Below are 16,178 nucleotides of genomic sequence, written 5' to 3' on the forward strand. Positions count from 1 at the left end.
AACAAGTTAAACTCGTTCTTAAAGCATCTTGCACGATCGAAAGGAAATGCAAAATATATCATTTCTCGTTCTAAAAGCCTGTTGCGCCATATATCGTTCTTAAAACGTTTGGTGGAGAGCAGTTTTTTTTTTCTCTTTATTACACGGTATTATAAAACTGTCTGCAACCGGATTCCTGTAAAATTTGTCCGTATTTCGCTTTTCACGACGTTGCGCAATATTTGGAATATCACTCTACCATTTCCTTCTTCACACTAGCACCATGAAAATTTCCAGTGGATAGGACCGTTCCATTTGATTTTTCACTGGAGCAACCTGTTTTTTCATACAAATGAAAAGCACTCGAGAATGACTGTGCCAAAAAAGATGGCGACTGGTTCATTTTTTCATTCAAAAACGAGCAGAAAAGTTCTAAAATCTTCAAACCTAGCATACACAATGTTGTTAGTACAGGGGCGAATTTCGCTAAATAATATGGTTTTCTATGTGCCTATTGGCTGTGTTAGGTTCGCAAGGTATTGTGGTAAAATGTACAGCCGCCATCTTTTTCCGTACGGTGGATTGTACTTCTGATTTGGCGGCAAATTTCATACCGGTTTGCGTTGAAATGAAAGCCTTATAGATTGCAATACTAGAAAAATGATCAAATGTGTGTGGATTTATCTGGTTGCAGGCAAATTTAAGGGCAATAAAGACACGGAAGTTATTGATGCTAAAGAGCTTCGTGAATTACTGACGTCTGGTGATCACCACAGGGTAGTTTCCAGTGAAGGATTGATGATGAGTGATAGAGATTTGGAGGCTCTGTTGGACAGGAGTGATCTCAAATCCAGTGCAACTGCTGCAAACACAAAGGGCAAACGGTCGTCAAAACAAACGGCCACCAACTCGGGATTTTTCCGTGTTTTGGACAGTTCTCCTGCTTCTTGATGCTTGTAGCGTAATTACTTTCATAATGTTTATTTCATATTAAATGGACCCTTCGGGTCATTTGTTGTTGTTTTATTTTTTTTGTTGTTGTTATTATTATTAGAAGAGATTTGTTTCCTTAAGACTTGTAAACCCCAAGGCAATTGGTCGTACTTGCGAAAAACGTAACATTCCAACTCACCCAGAACATGTGACTGCAGGCTTGTGTAGTCGTTGTTCCCTTTGTATTGATTTATGACTGGCCGAAAAAGAATGTTTTCAAGGTTGATACTTCGCGATTGTTACGTACCTTTAATTGAAATTCAAACCAAAGCAAGGATGTCTTTATTTTCAGCAGTCTACGAAAACTACTCTATGTTATTAATATTTCTATAAAAGCCTTTCCTCGCACTCATGTTGTAGCGAGTCAAAGAAAGGTGGCACACAACTTGTGCGGATAAGAGCGGTTAATAGGATAAAAGACAAGGGAGTTGAAGGCCGCGCAAAGTATTCACGCCTGGTTAGTCTGATTATATATTTAGTATATACAGTTCTTATGTGATGTAAGTTAAATTACAATAAAATTTCAATCAGAATAAAGTTAATTTACACGGAGGATTTGTCTTAATGGTTTTTTTTCTTGGGTCCCGATTTCGCCAAAATCATGCACAGTTAGAGAGCGAAAGTTCCAGTTTATAAAAGGGGGAAATCTTTTTTGGTACCATAACAAAGCGAGTAATACCTTCGCATTTCTCTGCTAGCCTGATTGATTGTTGTGGGTTCAATTTCCCAGCGTTAGACACGCTTCAACTTTTGGCAGAGGGATTATTAAAGGTTCCTTTACAGAGCCATCTATGCTCCCTTTATCAATTTCCAGCGAAGGGTAATCCCTGGGAATTTTTTTCAATGTTTACACGTTTTTATTAATTTATTATTATTATCATCATTATTATTATTTATTTTCATTTTTTTTTATAAGTGAACCGGCCAAAACCAGTATATAATTTAATTTTCATTTCAGTGTATTTTGCTAGTGGCATTTGATATTGATTTGCAAGACAAGAGATAAAAGATTAATTGTGGCAGTTGGGAGAAAATTGTTTGGCTAGAGAGAAGTGGTTTATTAGCGATAGGGATGTGTGAATGACGTTTGACCCAAAATAAAATCGTAGTAGACTAGACTGACCAAAGCAAGACCAACGGCTCGGGATGTAACCCCAAAAAAGTCCCATTGAAGATACGATTGTTTGGCATAAAGTGAGAAACCTGGCTTTCACTTGTTGTGAACCCTCCTCTCCCCACAAAAAGAGTCCTTACCAAAAATATCTTACCCCAAATAAGTTACCGCAAAGTTTCTTACCCCAGAAAGCATTAATTTCAAAGTAAAAAAAATTCGTTGCACTTTCCCGTCACTAATCAATTATACCTGAGTCGTGGAAAAAAGCATAGGATTAGCCGTTTCGGTAAATATCTTGTACAAAACATTTCTTATAATTTATCAATACTTAATTTGAATCTATGGAGTTCCATCCTCGCCAAAATTCCAGATTTATATTTTCCATTCTACTTCTTGTACTGTAGGCCGTTACGCGAAAAAGGCATTTAAAAACGATTTTTTAACGTAGTGGCATCATCGTAGTCTTAAACGCTGCTAGGGATTGAATTCCAGGTCATAGTTCCTCTGTGTTGAAGAGAAAGTCTGCCTATTTCCTTTTTGGGTCTGTCCAGTACCAGTTGTTTGGATCGCCGAGAGTCATACTTTATCGCTTTCACAGAAAACAATTCAGTTATTTGTGTTTGGCCAGCTTGATAAAAAGCTTGGTGGACGAGTTTTTATGTACATACATGTATGTATACATGTACATACATGTATGATAGTGGAAGCCAATTGGCTTTTTGAAGGATACAGGTGTTAGCTCGGCCGCGTGGTAGGTCATGAATAAGCCTGGCTGCTTTTGTGTGGATCTCCTCTCCTCTACGTATTTGTGTTTTCAACTTTTTAAAAAATAAGTACTAGTGAGCAGCACACAGCAACGAATCTTGTCAACTTGTTTTATTATCCGACCGGTTTCGTGTGATAACTACACACGTCGTCAGGGATTGAACAAGATAGTTTGGGGAACTTATTTTATACCTAAATTTTACAGTACAAATGACGTTCCACTAGGGTGTGAACAGCAAAAACACCCACAGACATACGTGCAGGATGTTACAAAAATCCTGCCGCTAGGTGTGTAATGTATAATTTTGGGGCTCACGGATTTAACGTTTAATCCGTGAGCCCCCCCAAAAATTACTTACATAGATGCGCTAACGTGTTAGTAGATTTGTAACTAACAATTGAACTAAGGTTAGGTAAATACTTAAGAATAACCTTCTTGATTCCTAAGTGGCTGCAATTAAATGAGGTTTTAAATACTACACGCCTGTGTCTAGATAACCTGTCAGGCTTAACTGAGAATCATTTCTTTCTGCTGCTGTAGATTTAACGTTAAATCCGTGAGCCCCAAAATTATACATTACACACCTAGCGGCAGGATTTTTGTAACATCCTGCACGTATGTCTGTGGGTGTTTTTGCTGTTCACACCCTAGTGGAACGTCATTTGTACTGTAAAATTTAGGTATAAAATAAGTTCCCCAAACTATCTTGTTCAATCCCTGACGAAGTGTGTAGTTATCACACACGATTCGTTGCTGTGTGCTGATCACTAGTACTTATTTTTTAAAAAATTGTTCAACTGAGGACCGCTTGAATTGTTCTCAACAATCTAGAATCATTTACAAAGCCGGTTGCTGGGACTGTAATGATTTTTATATCAGTAAAACAAAACGACGACTTCATGACAGGAAACTGAACACTTCAAGGCCCTCGCTAAAAATGACAGCACCTCTGGACCCAATATCAAGTGGGATCATTTTGACATTTTAGCGTCGGGTAAAAGTAATTATCACTGTAAAATCAAGGAACTTTGTTTATTCAAGAACTAACGCCAGCTTTTAATGTCAACGTCAGCAGTGAGAAGTTTATGTTTTATTAATTAGCTGTAGCTTTTTATAGATTCATTGTTAAGATTGTTGTTCTTAATCTCGGTTCCAGACCCCCTTTTCACTATTATATATGTATACAGGAGCCACAATCAGGGATGGAGACCGTAAGCGTGGGCTCCACGCGTCCGCATGTCTTGTACCAAAAAATCTATTTTTAGAAAAAATTGCACCACCTTTCACGTCATAAACAAGCGCGGATACACGCAAATTTGCGTGGGGCTACTACCTTATATGGAAAATGGAAGGGAAAGTCCAGATTGGTTTCGACCAGGAGCCATAATCAGGGATCCATCCGTGATTATGGCTCCTGATTTAACACTTATTGAGCATTCCAAATTTAATTTCTGACTCAAAATTATCTCTATTGTATTTATTGTACTAGAAAAATCTCCAAGAAAATTCCTGTTGGCATTTTTCTTTAGTGTGATTTAAGGCCTTCTTTCACTCCAGAAAACAGTAGTAAGCCACCTTAAGGTGTATCTAAAATTCTACCACATGGCTCAAATGGTTAAGGGAATATAAAGATAATTTGCCGAGTTTTGACTGAAAACACGCATTCCTATATTAAACAGGTTTATGTTGTAGAGATGTACGTCCGGTAAAAAAAATTGACGTCCGGTATGGTTTCAGTTCAGTAAAACTCCCACCAAAGAAGCAACAAAAGCTATTAGCTATATTCATTCGAAATACAGATGCAGTGATACAGATACAGATACTGACAGATACCAAATACAGTGTTTTATAGGATTCGTTTTTATCCTGTCGGAAAATTTTGCCGTCAGTGTAATGAATTTACGGCGTTGTTTGTTTTATGGGGATTTGACAAATGAGACCATTCTTTGACCCGCTCATCAAAACATGACCGCTGCCATCTGCTTGCACAACGCGGAAAGCGTTGTTATTCCTTTTATTCAAGTTTTTAACCTATACACAATTATTTTTCTTCCACGCTTTTGAACAGAGCGTTATGTGAGTCGCCTGTTGTCAAGAAGTTTTTCTTTCCGATTAAATGAATGCCATTTCCGTTCAGCAGCGAAAGCTTTTGTTACTTTGGATCAAACAGTGCCTTTATGTTTACTTTTCTTAATTAAAACTTAAAATTCCAATTTTTTATTTAAATATATTCATTTTCTTAACTCAAAGGAAGAATTGTTTTAGCTGTTGACTAAATTAAAAAACAATGCAAGTTTGTTTTTAGCTCAACATGTTACGCACTGGAAACAGCAAAACGTAAACTTGTTTGTTTGGAATTGAAGAAGTTTTCCAATAAAGACCAGCAATTCGACCTTGAAGAAACAAATCCTTGATACGTCACGATTTCATTTTTTAATTCCTTTTAACGCATTTGATTTGTTTAACTTGTAATAACCGACGTCAGCTTCTTTTAAGAAGCTTAACAATATATATACATTTGCTTTTCAAATTCTTTTTGAGTCTACTTAATTCTTGAGGGCTGAGGGACCGTAAAATATTTTTTTGGTTAAAACTATACTGTTTAGTTATACACAATACACCTGCATCTGATAAACGCAATTTTACAACGTTGACGCCTTTGTTAACAGTGCTAATTGCCGCCGCGATTCTGTTCAGAACAAGGCCTTTCAAATGATTAAGACAGCGGTTCTCTTATTCTCACAAAACCCATGAATGTCAGATGTCCATAGCTTACAAGGTGAAATCAGGAGAACACATTGACACAAGCAGTCGAGATCATTTGGTAAGTTAGGCCTCATTTCACTCAGTTTGGAAGTTTTTATTTTTTTATTTTTCGAACCGGCAAACGGGACACAACTGTCGGCTACACAAGAGGACAACATATTCACTATTTTTCTGACAACTTTATCCAATAATATCGCGCTGCGAGAATTTTTCTTTTAAACTTTTCAATAAATTGTATCTAAGCATGCTGTTTACAGTTCCATAACAAAAAAAAAAAAAAAAAAATGGGGATCACCGAGCTCCTTTTTGAGTTATAACCACCTAAATATAAAATTGGTAACCTATTATGTCGAGAAAATGACCATAACTTGTTCACCAATATTAACAGATTTTTTGGTGTCATTCAGTATTGTTTGTATCATCTGATCAAGAGTGGTAGTGTTGATCCGTCAAAGAATAAGTGCTGGAAAGTAATGGAAACAGGTGCCACCTACCTTTTAAGGTAGCCAAAGCCAGCATTATACTGAATTTTAGTGATTGTTTTCAGAACGACTTATTCTTCACAACAAGCCGGCCGTCAGCATCAAAATTTTCATCAGAACACATGCGCCATCTGTCACAAACATGAATTCGTGAAGTTTATCAGAATCTGGATCCCTGATCTCCTCCAGCTCTTGTTAATTATCATTATTAAAAACTGAATCATTGTATAATGTAATTCCAGGGATTTGATTGGCTTAGCGGCCATTATTTATTTATTTATTTATTTATCTATTTATTTATTTACTTACTTATTTACCAGGTGGATCTGTCACTCAATACTGAGTATTTTAGACCGCTCTAAAAAAAATGATCTACTGGTTAGAGTTTGATATCTTCGTAGAAGACAAGCTTGTTTCGCATTTTATACAGCATTGATAAACGTGCTATGGTTCGCCTACTTTCAAGTGTCTTCCATTTCAGGGCTGAAAGCATTGCGGTGACACTATCTTTGTGGTTGAAGCGGTTTAAGAGCCAGCGTGCAGCTCTTCTTTGGACCATCTCGACAATGTTGATATTTTTGGTAGTATATTAATCCCATACAGTTGAACAGTATTCCAGAATTGGGCGTACTAAGGCCTTGTATGCCGTTTCCTTAGTCTTTGGTGGACAATGTCTCAGATTCCGTTTGAGAAAGCCCTGAGTTTTGTTGGCTTTATTTGATATGTTATTAACATGTCAATTCCGGCAAAGGTCGTCGGACAGGTAGACCCCAAGGTATTTGGCAGAGTGCAGAGACTCCAGGGTCTGACCTTTAAGCTGGTAAACGTAGACATACGGAGTTTTCTTTTTCGTGATTCGTAAGACATTACATTTAGTGGCATTAAACTCCATTTTCCAATCTGATTCCCAGTTTTTCAAATTGAGAAGATCTTGCTGTAATTGAATGCAACCAACCGTGGACTTGATGGCCAAATAAATCACCGTGTCATCTGCGAATAGACGGACTTTAGATTTCACATACTGAGGGTGGTCGTTTATATCGGCTAGGAACAAAATAGAACTGAGAACCGAGCCCTGTGGGACTCCTGATGACACTGGAACTTGATCAGACATCACTCCTTCAAGAACTACCAGTTGTTTCCTATTTCACAGGAAGATTTTTAACCAACTTAAGGTGGCAATGTTGATTCCATAGTTTGACAGTTTGTAGCGCAATTCCTGGTGAGGTAACTTATCAAATGCCTCTCCATAACATATTTGACCACCATTTTGTATTTCCTTTGCTCGGTCTTCAACAAAAGCAATTAGCTGGGTTTCACATGAGTGACCTCGATGAAATCCATGTTGAGGGTTGCTTAGTGTTCGGTGATTTTCGAAGTGATGCATAATGTTAGATACCACGATATGTTCCATAATTTTACTGCAAATACACTTGAGATAATGAGATAGGTCTATAATTTTCGGCCATCTGTTTGGATCAGTTCTTGAAAAGTGGTGTAACATTTGCTGATTTCCAATTTTGATGGAACAACACCAGACTATAATGAGGCCTTAAAGATCCTGCATAAGGCTGGAACAATTGAATCACTTAATTCTTTTAAGACCAGGGGGTGTATTTATCAGGTCCAGGAGCTTTATGCGGATTTAACTTGGTTAGCAGTGATCTAATTCCATTTACAGTGATTGTAAAGCAGTGCCCAACTTTCCATCGTAAGCAGTGCCCAACTCGAAAGCGGCATGCTCCTTTGGGCACTGCTCACTCTAAACCAAACAAATTTATCCTAATTCTTTTTATTCCTCCTTTGTAATATAAATGTTTATTGTTTTTTATGTATTGTATTGAATCTCGTTGTACGTGTGAAAAATAAAATTGAATTGAATTGAATTGAATTGTAATGGAGGGCATAATTGGATGATTGGTTTGATCTGCAAGTAGATTCCTTACTACTGCATTTGCGGCATGGTTGAGTTTCATGGGACGAGACTCAGAGAAGGTACTCTAAAAGTGTGAGTTCAGTAATTCCGCTTTGTACCATGTCCGAGAAATGGTGGCCATAAAATTGTCTTCTGGTTGTTTTTGCAGAGCGAAATCAGCAAGATCTAACAATATTTCTTGATTGTTTTTAATAAAACAATTATTCCACTCACGCTTGTTAGATATGAGAAGATTATATCCAACGCGCGCGCGTGGAATAATTGTTAAATGCGCATTTCTTTTCAGAGTTGGATCCGGTGATATGACCGGGGGATTATATTTCCTTGCTCTACTCCTCTCGGTGGCTTTTGCCATCGGCGCCGAGTTGAAAATAACACGCAGTCATTGTCTCAGAACAGGGCTCTTTCAAGTATCAGAAAAAGGTGGGACATAACGCCGTGCACTTACACTCTTGATAGGTCACGCTTAAAGAATGAAGCAAGCATGATGATGATTATGATGCTGAGGAGGAGGAAGCAGATTACACGTCATGATTTAGTATTAAAAAAGCCACTGTTGGTTTCCAAAGTAACGTTTACTTTCACTTTATAGTATCTATGTAAATACGACACTATTAATGATTGTGTTTTGTCTGTTACGTTCACAGATCGAGCTTTGACAGGACACAAGCTTGAAACGTACGTAAAAACAAACTGAGTAACCGTTTTAATTTTTACAAATTCAGAATAGCCTTTTGTCCGTCAAGGTATTGAAATGGGTGTCGTCCAACACAGAACAATAGATAACTGGTCTTGACAATACCCCTATCCCTGAAAAAAAACAGAAGTAGTGCTGTTAACGGACCAATGAAAATAGAGGTTTTAGAGACGTACTGGCTTACAATGGAGCATGGGTGGACATCATTAATACGGCTGGTCACATGGATTGGCTCTTACACTTCTGGCCCAGTAATGGTTGGACACGACCCGAAGTACATTATTGCTCAGACCCATAAGACTAGCTACAAAACGCTCAGTCAGAGCTGGCCATGCAATAGTGTCGATGATGATTTATAACGGTACAATGTGTACTGGTCGCGTAGCATTCGTAGAAATGAAATGAAATGAAATGAGAAAGTGTATTGTATGAGTGCTGTAAAGGGTTAAACCCTTTGAAATCGTTGTAAACAGCAAGTCCTAGAAACGACATTCGGATGTCGATAAAGCCTGGTTTACACGTACAACGCAAGCATAAGCATAAGCATAAGCGCAAGCACAAGGATGTTTACACATGCGATAAGCATAAGCATAACGTGACATACGCAAACGCGCGGCCGGGCTGCCTTTTGGAGCGAGATTTAATTCCAACATGGCAGAAAATGGCAACGCATGAGTAGCTAGATTGTACTCTGACAACTTGTCACTGTTTTTCAGTTTCCTTTCCTTGCGTTTGTGCTTATGCTTGCGTCGTCCCGGTTTACAAGTACGACGCAACGACGCAAGCACAAGCACAAGAGAATGGAAATCGTTCCATTCTCTTGTGCTTGTGCTTATGCTTGCGTCGTTGCGTCGTACGTGTAAACCGGGACGACGCAAGCATAAGCACAAACGCAAGGAAAGGAAACTGAAAAACGTCGTTGCGTCGTTGCGTGTAAACCGGGACGACGCAAGCATAAGCACAAACGCAAGCACAAGGCGCTTATGCTTGCGTCGCACCGGTTTACACGTAGGTTTCTTGTGCTTATGCTTGTGCTTATGTTTATGCTTGCGTCGTACGTGTAAACCAGGCTTAATCAAAAGCGAAAAATCTTTGACCGGACTTTTGTTTGATTTTCGATGTTCTCTCAGGACTTGATATTCACAAGTATTTAAAGGGTTCAACAGTTCACAGCATTCATGTTACACACTGTCATATCATTTCATGATTTACATACAGTCATTTCAACTAACGTTGTCAGTTCAAAGCATGAAGCTAAAAGACAAGACGGAAAGTTTACGTGGGATTATTATGAATAAATTCATCAAAATCAGTCAGGCCTGGAGAAAACAAAAGGTTGCAATTAGCAGTACAATGACCTGCACGTGCAGGGATGATTTTGATAAAATTATTCATAAAAAATAATCCCACAAAACATTGCGGTCTTGTCTTTTAGCTTTATTTTGATCCGACAACGTTATTTGAAATAGCTGTATATGGAACAGTTTAAATGTTCATCGATTCTTTTCGGAATGACATCAGTGATTCCGTTTTAATTTAACCGCTAGGCACTACGTACAAGACCAATTCGATTGTGGGAGACGTTGTTTGCACCATGATGGTTGTATATCGTATAACTTCGAATATAAAGTTAACCGCAGTGAAGGGCAGACATGCGAGCTGAACTCACAAACCAAGGAGGACAAACCACAGGACTATGAACAAACACATGGATTCCAATATTTTGGATCCTTGAATAATCGAAAGGTATCAATTAAATTCAACATTTAGTAACAAATCTCTAGCAACAAGTTCAGTAGTTTTTCCGCTCCTATTACTTTCTTTAGCTTAAAATCTAGCAATAAATTCACAAATATTTCATCTCTTATTGGTTGTCTTAGGTAAAAATCTAACAAGAAGAACAGCGTTTTTCCAACTCCTATTAATTTCTTTAGCTTGAAATCTACAAACAACTTCTGCAGTTTTTCCGCTCCTTTGATTTTCAGCTCAAACGTTAGGAATACGTTCAGCAGTTTTACCCATGCTGCTCACAATCTAGCAATACGTTTGGTAATTTTTCCGCTTCTGCTGGTTCCTTTAGATAAAAATCTAGCATTACGTTCAGCAGTTTTGTGCGCTCATGTTCGTTTATTTAGCTCAATTTCCAGCAAGAAGTTCAGCAATTTTTCCCCTCCCATTCCTTTCTTTTTTAGCTCAAAACTAGCAAAAAGTTCAGACGTTTTAAACCCCTATTGGTTGCCTTAGCTCAAAATCCAGGAATACGTTTAACAGCTCATGTTGGTTTCTTTCAGTAGCTTGTAGCAACACGTTCAGCAGTTTTTCCGCTCCTATTCATTTCTTTGGATCAAAATTTAGCAATAAGTTGAGCAGGGTTTTTTTCGCCATGAGTCGTTTCTTTCCCTCAAAATGTTCAGCAGTTTTCCCACAGTCTAGCAATAAGTTCAGCAGTCTTTCCACTCCCATTTGTTTCTTTAGTTCAAAATCTAGCCATAAATTCACCATTTTTTCCACCCCTATCCGTTTCTTTACCTCAAAATCTTGAATTAAAGCGTCTCTCAGAAGAAATAAACAAACAAGACGCTTTGGGAGCGTATACTTGGGCGTCGTTGTATTAGGAGTATCTCAGCATGCACGTTAGTTCAGTCTTTGATGACAGGTGAACGATAAAAGATTCGCTGAGAGTCCAAGGCATCGCTTTTGTATTTGCGATAAACCTAAAACGTGATGTAGTTCAACCTAAAATGTCACGCAAACAAAATAAAACATTACTTTCTTCAATACTAAACATGTCGGATTTTGTAACCATGAGATGCATCTTAGATAATATGGTGGATTCAGTTGGCGACAAAGGAGTATTTGTGATTCCAGTGGTAATGATGAATTTTGGCGACAGAGTGGTATTTGTGCGAATACCTTTCCACTCTGATACCCTTCCTTTCTGGGCTTTCTAAGTCTTTCTGTGACAGATGTTCCACCAGTTTTGCACGATCGCAAAATGTCACGCTTAACGTGTAATATGACACGCGTGCGAAAAGACATGCGTTCGACATGGGACGCATGTGATAAGACAAACCTCACAGAACATCGGATTTAAAAAGTTAACGAATCTATTTCATGATCACTGGAATGGGACAGAACTTTAATGACAAAATCAAAGCGCTCTGTGTGTGGCCAAAGAATGAAGTATTTCAAATTATCTCTACAGTTATTTGTTTATTAAACACGCAAAAAAGAAAATAAACTTCACTCGCACTGTTCCTTTCCATATGGAAGGCAACGCAATGGTCCTGGGTCGAAGTGTACGTTCATTCTTATAGTGGTTTTGCGTGACTGCCCGGGTGATTGCCAATGGACAACACATCATGACACAAAAGGGAGAATTTCCAGGTTTTAGAAGGGCTTTAAATGAAAGAAACTGGGTTTATAAAGTGGAAAGACACTGCAGCTCCCGTGGCGATTGAATGACAAGCAGAAACCGTCCAGTTTTCCTTCCAAGAACCGCCGAAAATTTTTCTTCCTCATTGCTGCGTCGCCGGATGAAACTTGATGCACGTAAACGATTTTGGTTGCCTAGCACGTGTCCGAAATCTTCCCGGTGTTTTCAGAGTGGCAGTTCCTTTCTCCATCCAAACGACGGCTTCGCTCAACGATTTGTAACATCGGAAGGGGCTTTCAGTTTTGCTAAATCCCGGGTGCTTAAGTTGCTATTTTGGCTTTATCCAACGTAAAAATAAAAATGCGTTTAGCGTTGCGGAACTCAGTTGTTGTTGGTATGAATATGCAAATTTTCGGTGTTTACGTTTGTTCCAATGAATCGATCTTATCGCTAACACTCGACCCCGAGTGAAAGATCTTTTTTTCAGATTCTACTGTTATAATTTCATTCACAACATAAACTCGGATTTTTAGGGTAATTTCCTTTGAAAGTTTTCCTTTTTGCGCTTTATGTTTGCTCAAACGAACACACGAGTCATCTGACATTTTCTCGTAGCCCTCGTCTATTAAATAAAGATGAAATGAATAATTTTGGTTTGACACTCGATTGAGGAGAGCTCCCTGGTACTGTAGAAAATATCTGAAGAATATTTCATTGTTTCTAAAGTAAGCGTACGTTTATACCGCTGGATGAAACAGTTCGCGTGCCGATCAAGTTTGCGATTGTTTGTCAAGACGAGAGAACGATAAATTGAATAAAATTCAAAATCTTGGACACGGCTACCGTGTCATGTTGCAGATGTTGGTCACTTGCGTGCCATTTTACTCGCTGGCGTGCCATGTCACCCGGTGCTGAGCTTGACACACTTCACTGTTCGATCCAACACGCACCTTTGTTTTTATCATGCGATACGAACAAAAGAACAAATTTAATTAGCCGGGCATTCTGATACACTGATCACATTTTGGCTTTATCCAAGTGAACGTAAATAAAGAAATTAATACGTCAAGCGTTGATTGTCGCTGTGCATTAGCAAACTTTCAGTGTTAACATTTGTTCCGGTGAATAGATCTTATCGCTTCGATAATTCAGTAGACCACGAATGAAATTTATTTTCGAAGCTTTAGTTTTACTTTTCCTACTTTACCCTTAGCCTTTCACCCACGGAATGGTCTTGAATCTTTAAAGTTAATTGAACGTTTTCTTTTTTATATTGCAGCCTGAGAAATGAAATACTTTGCTCGGCTGTAAGTAAATTCAGTGTTTACGGCCTGACCTTATCGATTACGTCTGACACCGAAGGGGGATTTATCGAGAAGAGCGAGGGAGGTCTGCGAGGGAGGTTAATCGAAGTCGAACTTTTGGAAAATATCCGTCCTGAAAGGAAAGTTGCCCCTTAGTTTCGTTCAATGGAAGGAGTTAGCAGCCAACACACATACTAGCTGTTTTCTTTTAAGAATACGTTATTCGTTGTGCTGATTTTACGTCCTTGTTTTTTGTCCCGTAATGGCGGCTCATGGTGAATACATCGAATACATGCACTATACGGCCAAAATGTAGCGCACGCGCAGTAGAGCTCTCTTTGCCATTTGACGCGTACGAAGAAATCCTATTTTATAACTTGGGCTCGGCCCAAGTACTAATCCTAAAAAACAAACAAACAAATAATACAACACAATGAACGAAACAGTATCACAGGGGAGAGAAGGGCTGTTCATTGCACTTCTGCAACCCTTGTATCACGAGCTTATAATCGTGCCGTTTGCTTTGTCAACAGGAAGGTGTTGGATGCGCTAAGTACACTTGCTACAATGGCGGGCAGTGCGTAGACACTTGTCACGGAGACATGTTTTACTGTCAGTGTCCTAAAATGTACCATGGCAAACAATGCGAAAGACCTAAGGGTAAGATCGAAATACATGTAGCTGAGCATAAATCTAAATTTTGGGAAATCTTATGTATTTTAACCATTTTCACGATTTCTTTTCACAGCACGTAATTGCAAAGAGCTGTTTGAGCTGGGCGACACATCAGACGGGGTCAAGCAAGTAGCCCCAGATGACGGAAATGGAATAACGGTGTACTGTGACCAAACGGCAGATGGTGGGGGCTGGACAGTAGTTCAGAGACGTTCAAGTCCTTTTACGACCTTATTCTCAAAGAACTGGGCAGAGTACGAAGCCGGCTTTGGAAGTTTGTCTGGATCATATTTCTGGCTTGGAAATGAGCTCATAAGGCGTCTGACAACAACACCAGCTCAGCTACGAATCGAACTTCGGGAAAGTGGTGGTAACAAGGGCTATGCAGTTTATGAGAACTTCTCATTATCTGGTCGTGCGGACAATTATCGTCTGAGTGTTGGGGCGTATGCTACAGGAAACATTGGCAACGCAATACATGGCGAGAATGACCCAGCGTTTGTGGAGAACGGAATGCAGTTCACGACAGTAGATCGAGACAACGATGCCAACAACCTGACAAACTGTGCAACGGTAAACGGCGCTTCTGGCTGGTGGTTTAGCAACTGCGGCCGTGCAAACTTGAATCAGGCTTACATACCACAATGGGATGAATGGTATTATCTGGCCACAATCAGCTACACTGAAATGAAATTACGGTCGTAATATGAAACACGTTTACTTTTTTTTTATATCCAGTTGGTAGTCTCCGCATTGTTGTGTTTCAGAAGAGGACTTTTTGTTCACTAGATCCTTGTATACTATCAACAATTAGTATGTACCACAGAAGTGAGTAGTGTCTTTCGCACGCGCTGATTGGCTAGCTTGGAGGCGATTAGCCAAGTACTATTCACCTCCGAGCAGCCGAAGAGAAACAAGATGGCTTCCCGTTTCGCCATTTCGATGAACAAGACAGCTATTACAAAAAATACAACAATGGCAACAAAGTTTAGTTTGACGACATTAAATGGTAAGTTATTTAATCTTCCCAAACTCAAATGAAAATACAGTGCATCCATTTGTTTATGACAACTGCCGAGCACTATAATTACAATGTAAACAATGAAACATGTTTTGCAACAATTGAAGAAATGACACCTAAGCAACTAAACAAGTGCCTTTAAAAGTTTTAATCGGTTCGCAAGGAAGCGAGACGTAACTTTCTACAATAAGAAACCGCTTACACCGGGCTTACCGCGCGGCGCGCGAGATTTTAAAATTTCCCAACATTTGTCTATATACTGTCAAAAATAAAGGATTGTTTTGGTCCGCTAGTTACTCAGCTTGTTTGGTACATACTAAAACAATTATTCACCTCAGTGTCGGTGAAAGTGATGGATATTTACCGAGCCACGACGCGGCGAGGTAAATATCCATCACTATTCACCCCACAATTATTCACCGATTTCCTTTAATTTGCTGAATAACATTTTTTTCTACGCTTACATGTTCCGTCACTGCAAGTTGTTTCATTAAGTTGTCTTCAACAAATTACATTGACGAGACTCCCTGACAAGAAAGAAACTTTCCCTGCTGACCGAGGCCTTTTCTTGTTGGGTTACCAAACGGTTACGATACCGTCGTTAGCTGGGACGAATGAACTGTAACACAATTCTTCTGTTAGTATCGATCATTAGCATTATTACTATTTCATTATTTCCAATCTTGCAAACCAACACTGAGAGGGATGGTACATCAACTAAATTAAGCATGCGCCGGAGTATTCCATTTACTAACCGGACAGCAATTTTGATAGGCTGGACCAGAGCGTCGAAAGCTTGAATCTCAAGCTCGGCAGGCGGGGAGGCACGCGAGGAAGACAATTTTAAGCTGGCACTAACTTAACTCCTCGCTGTCGTACAGTTAATTAATAGGCTGAACAGAACGGGAACGTCATTTGAGGACGCGGAAGCTCGCGGAATAGTCTGGACGCGAGCCTATTTCGACTATATATGGGCATTCTTGATGCGCGCGCCGCTGTCAACTGACGTTCCCGTTCTGTTGCTAAATCAGCCTAATAAAGAATCGGAACGACTTGGGTGTTACACAAA

At 39.2% G+C, this 16,178-nt stretch overlaps 2 protein-coding genes across 7 annotated transcripts in view; both read left to right on the forward strand.

Moving 5' to 3' along the window:
• Positions 1 to 1,525, forward strand: part of LOC146484411 (lymphocyte-specific helicase-like) — a 72,512-nt gene extending 70,987 nt beyond the window's left edge. For all 5 annotated transcript variants that reach the window (XM_085104907.1, XM_085104908.1, XM_085104909.1 and 2 more), the window contains one exon: positions 674 to 1,525. In XM_085104907.1, the coding sequence (XP_084961033.1) occupies positions 674 to 930 (257 nt within the window). In that variant the 3' untranslated portion in view covers positions 931 to 1,525. The remainder of the gene's footprint in view (positions 1 to 673) is intronic.
• Positions 1,526 to 5,277: 3,752 nt separating this feature from the next.
• Positions 5,278 to 16,098, forward strand: LOC146484417 (ficolin-2-like). 2 transcript variants are annotated; one of them, XM_085104921.1, is made up of 6 exons: positions 5,278 to 5,676; positions 8,323 to 8,459; positions 8,684 to 8,714; positions 10,281 to 10,479; positions 13,947 to 14,073; positions 14,162 to 16,098. In XM_085104921.1, exons 2-6 carry the CDS (start codon positions 8,339 to 8,341, stop codon positions 14,791 to 14,793), a joined length of 1,110 nt encoding a protein of 369 aa, XP_084961047.1. In that variant the 5' UTR covers positions 5,278 to 5,676; positions 8,323 to 8,338; the 3' UTR covers positions 14,794 to 16,098. The 2 variants fall into 2 exon arrangements, with proteins under 2 accessions (XP_084961047.1, XP_084961046.1); XM_085104920.1 differs by having other exon boundaries at positions 5,278 to 8,459.
• The last annotated feature ends 80 nt before the right edge of the window (positions 16,099 to 16,178 follow it).

The sequence above is a fragment of the Pavona decussata genome, unplaced genomic scaffold, assembly GCF_977016875.1.
Source record: "Pavona decussata unplaced genomic scaffold, jaPavDecu1.1 SCAFFOLD_34, whole genome shotgun sequence".
Classification (NCBI taxonomy): Eukaryota; Metazoa; Cnidaria; class Anthozoa; order Scleractinia; family Agariciidae; genus Pavona; species Pavona decussata.

Bases quoted from the DNA above. Each gene is read 5' to 3' on its own strand.
- LOC146484417 (XM_085104920.1), top strand. From the start codon at position 8,261: ATGAGAAGATTATATCCAACGCGCGCGCGTGGAATAATTGTTAAATGC. The intron at 8,715-10,280 runs GTACGTAAAAAC...TTTAACCGCTAG, and splicing joins ACAGGACACAAGCTTGAAAC to GCACTACGTACAAGACCAAT. The intron at 10,480-13,946 runs GTATCAATTAAA...CTTTGTCAACAG, and splicing joins GATCCTTGAATAATCGAAAG to GAAGGTGTTGGATGCGCTAA.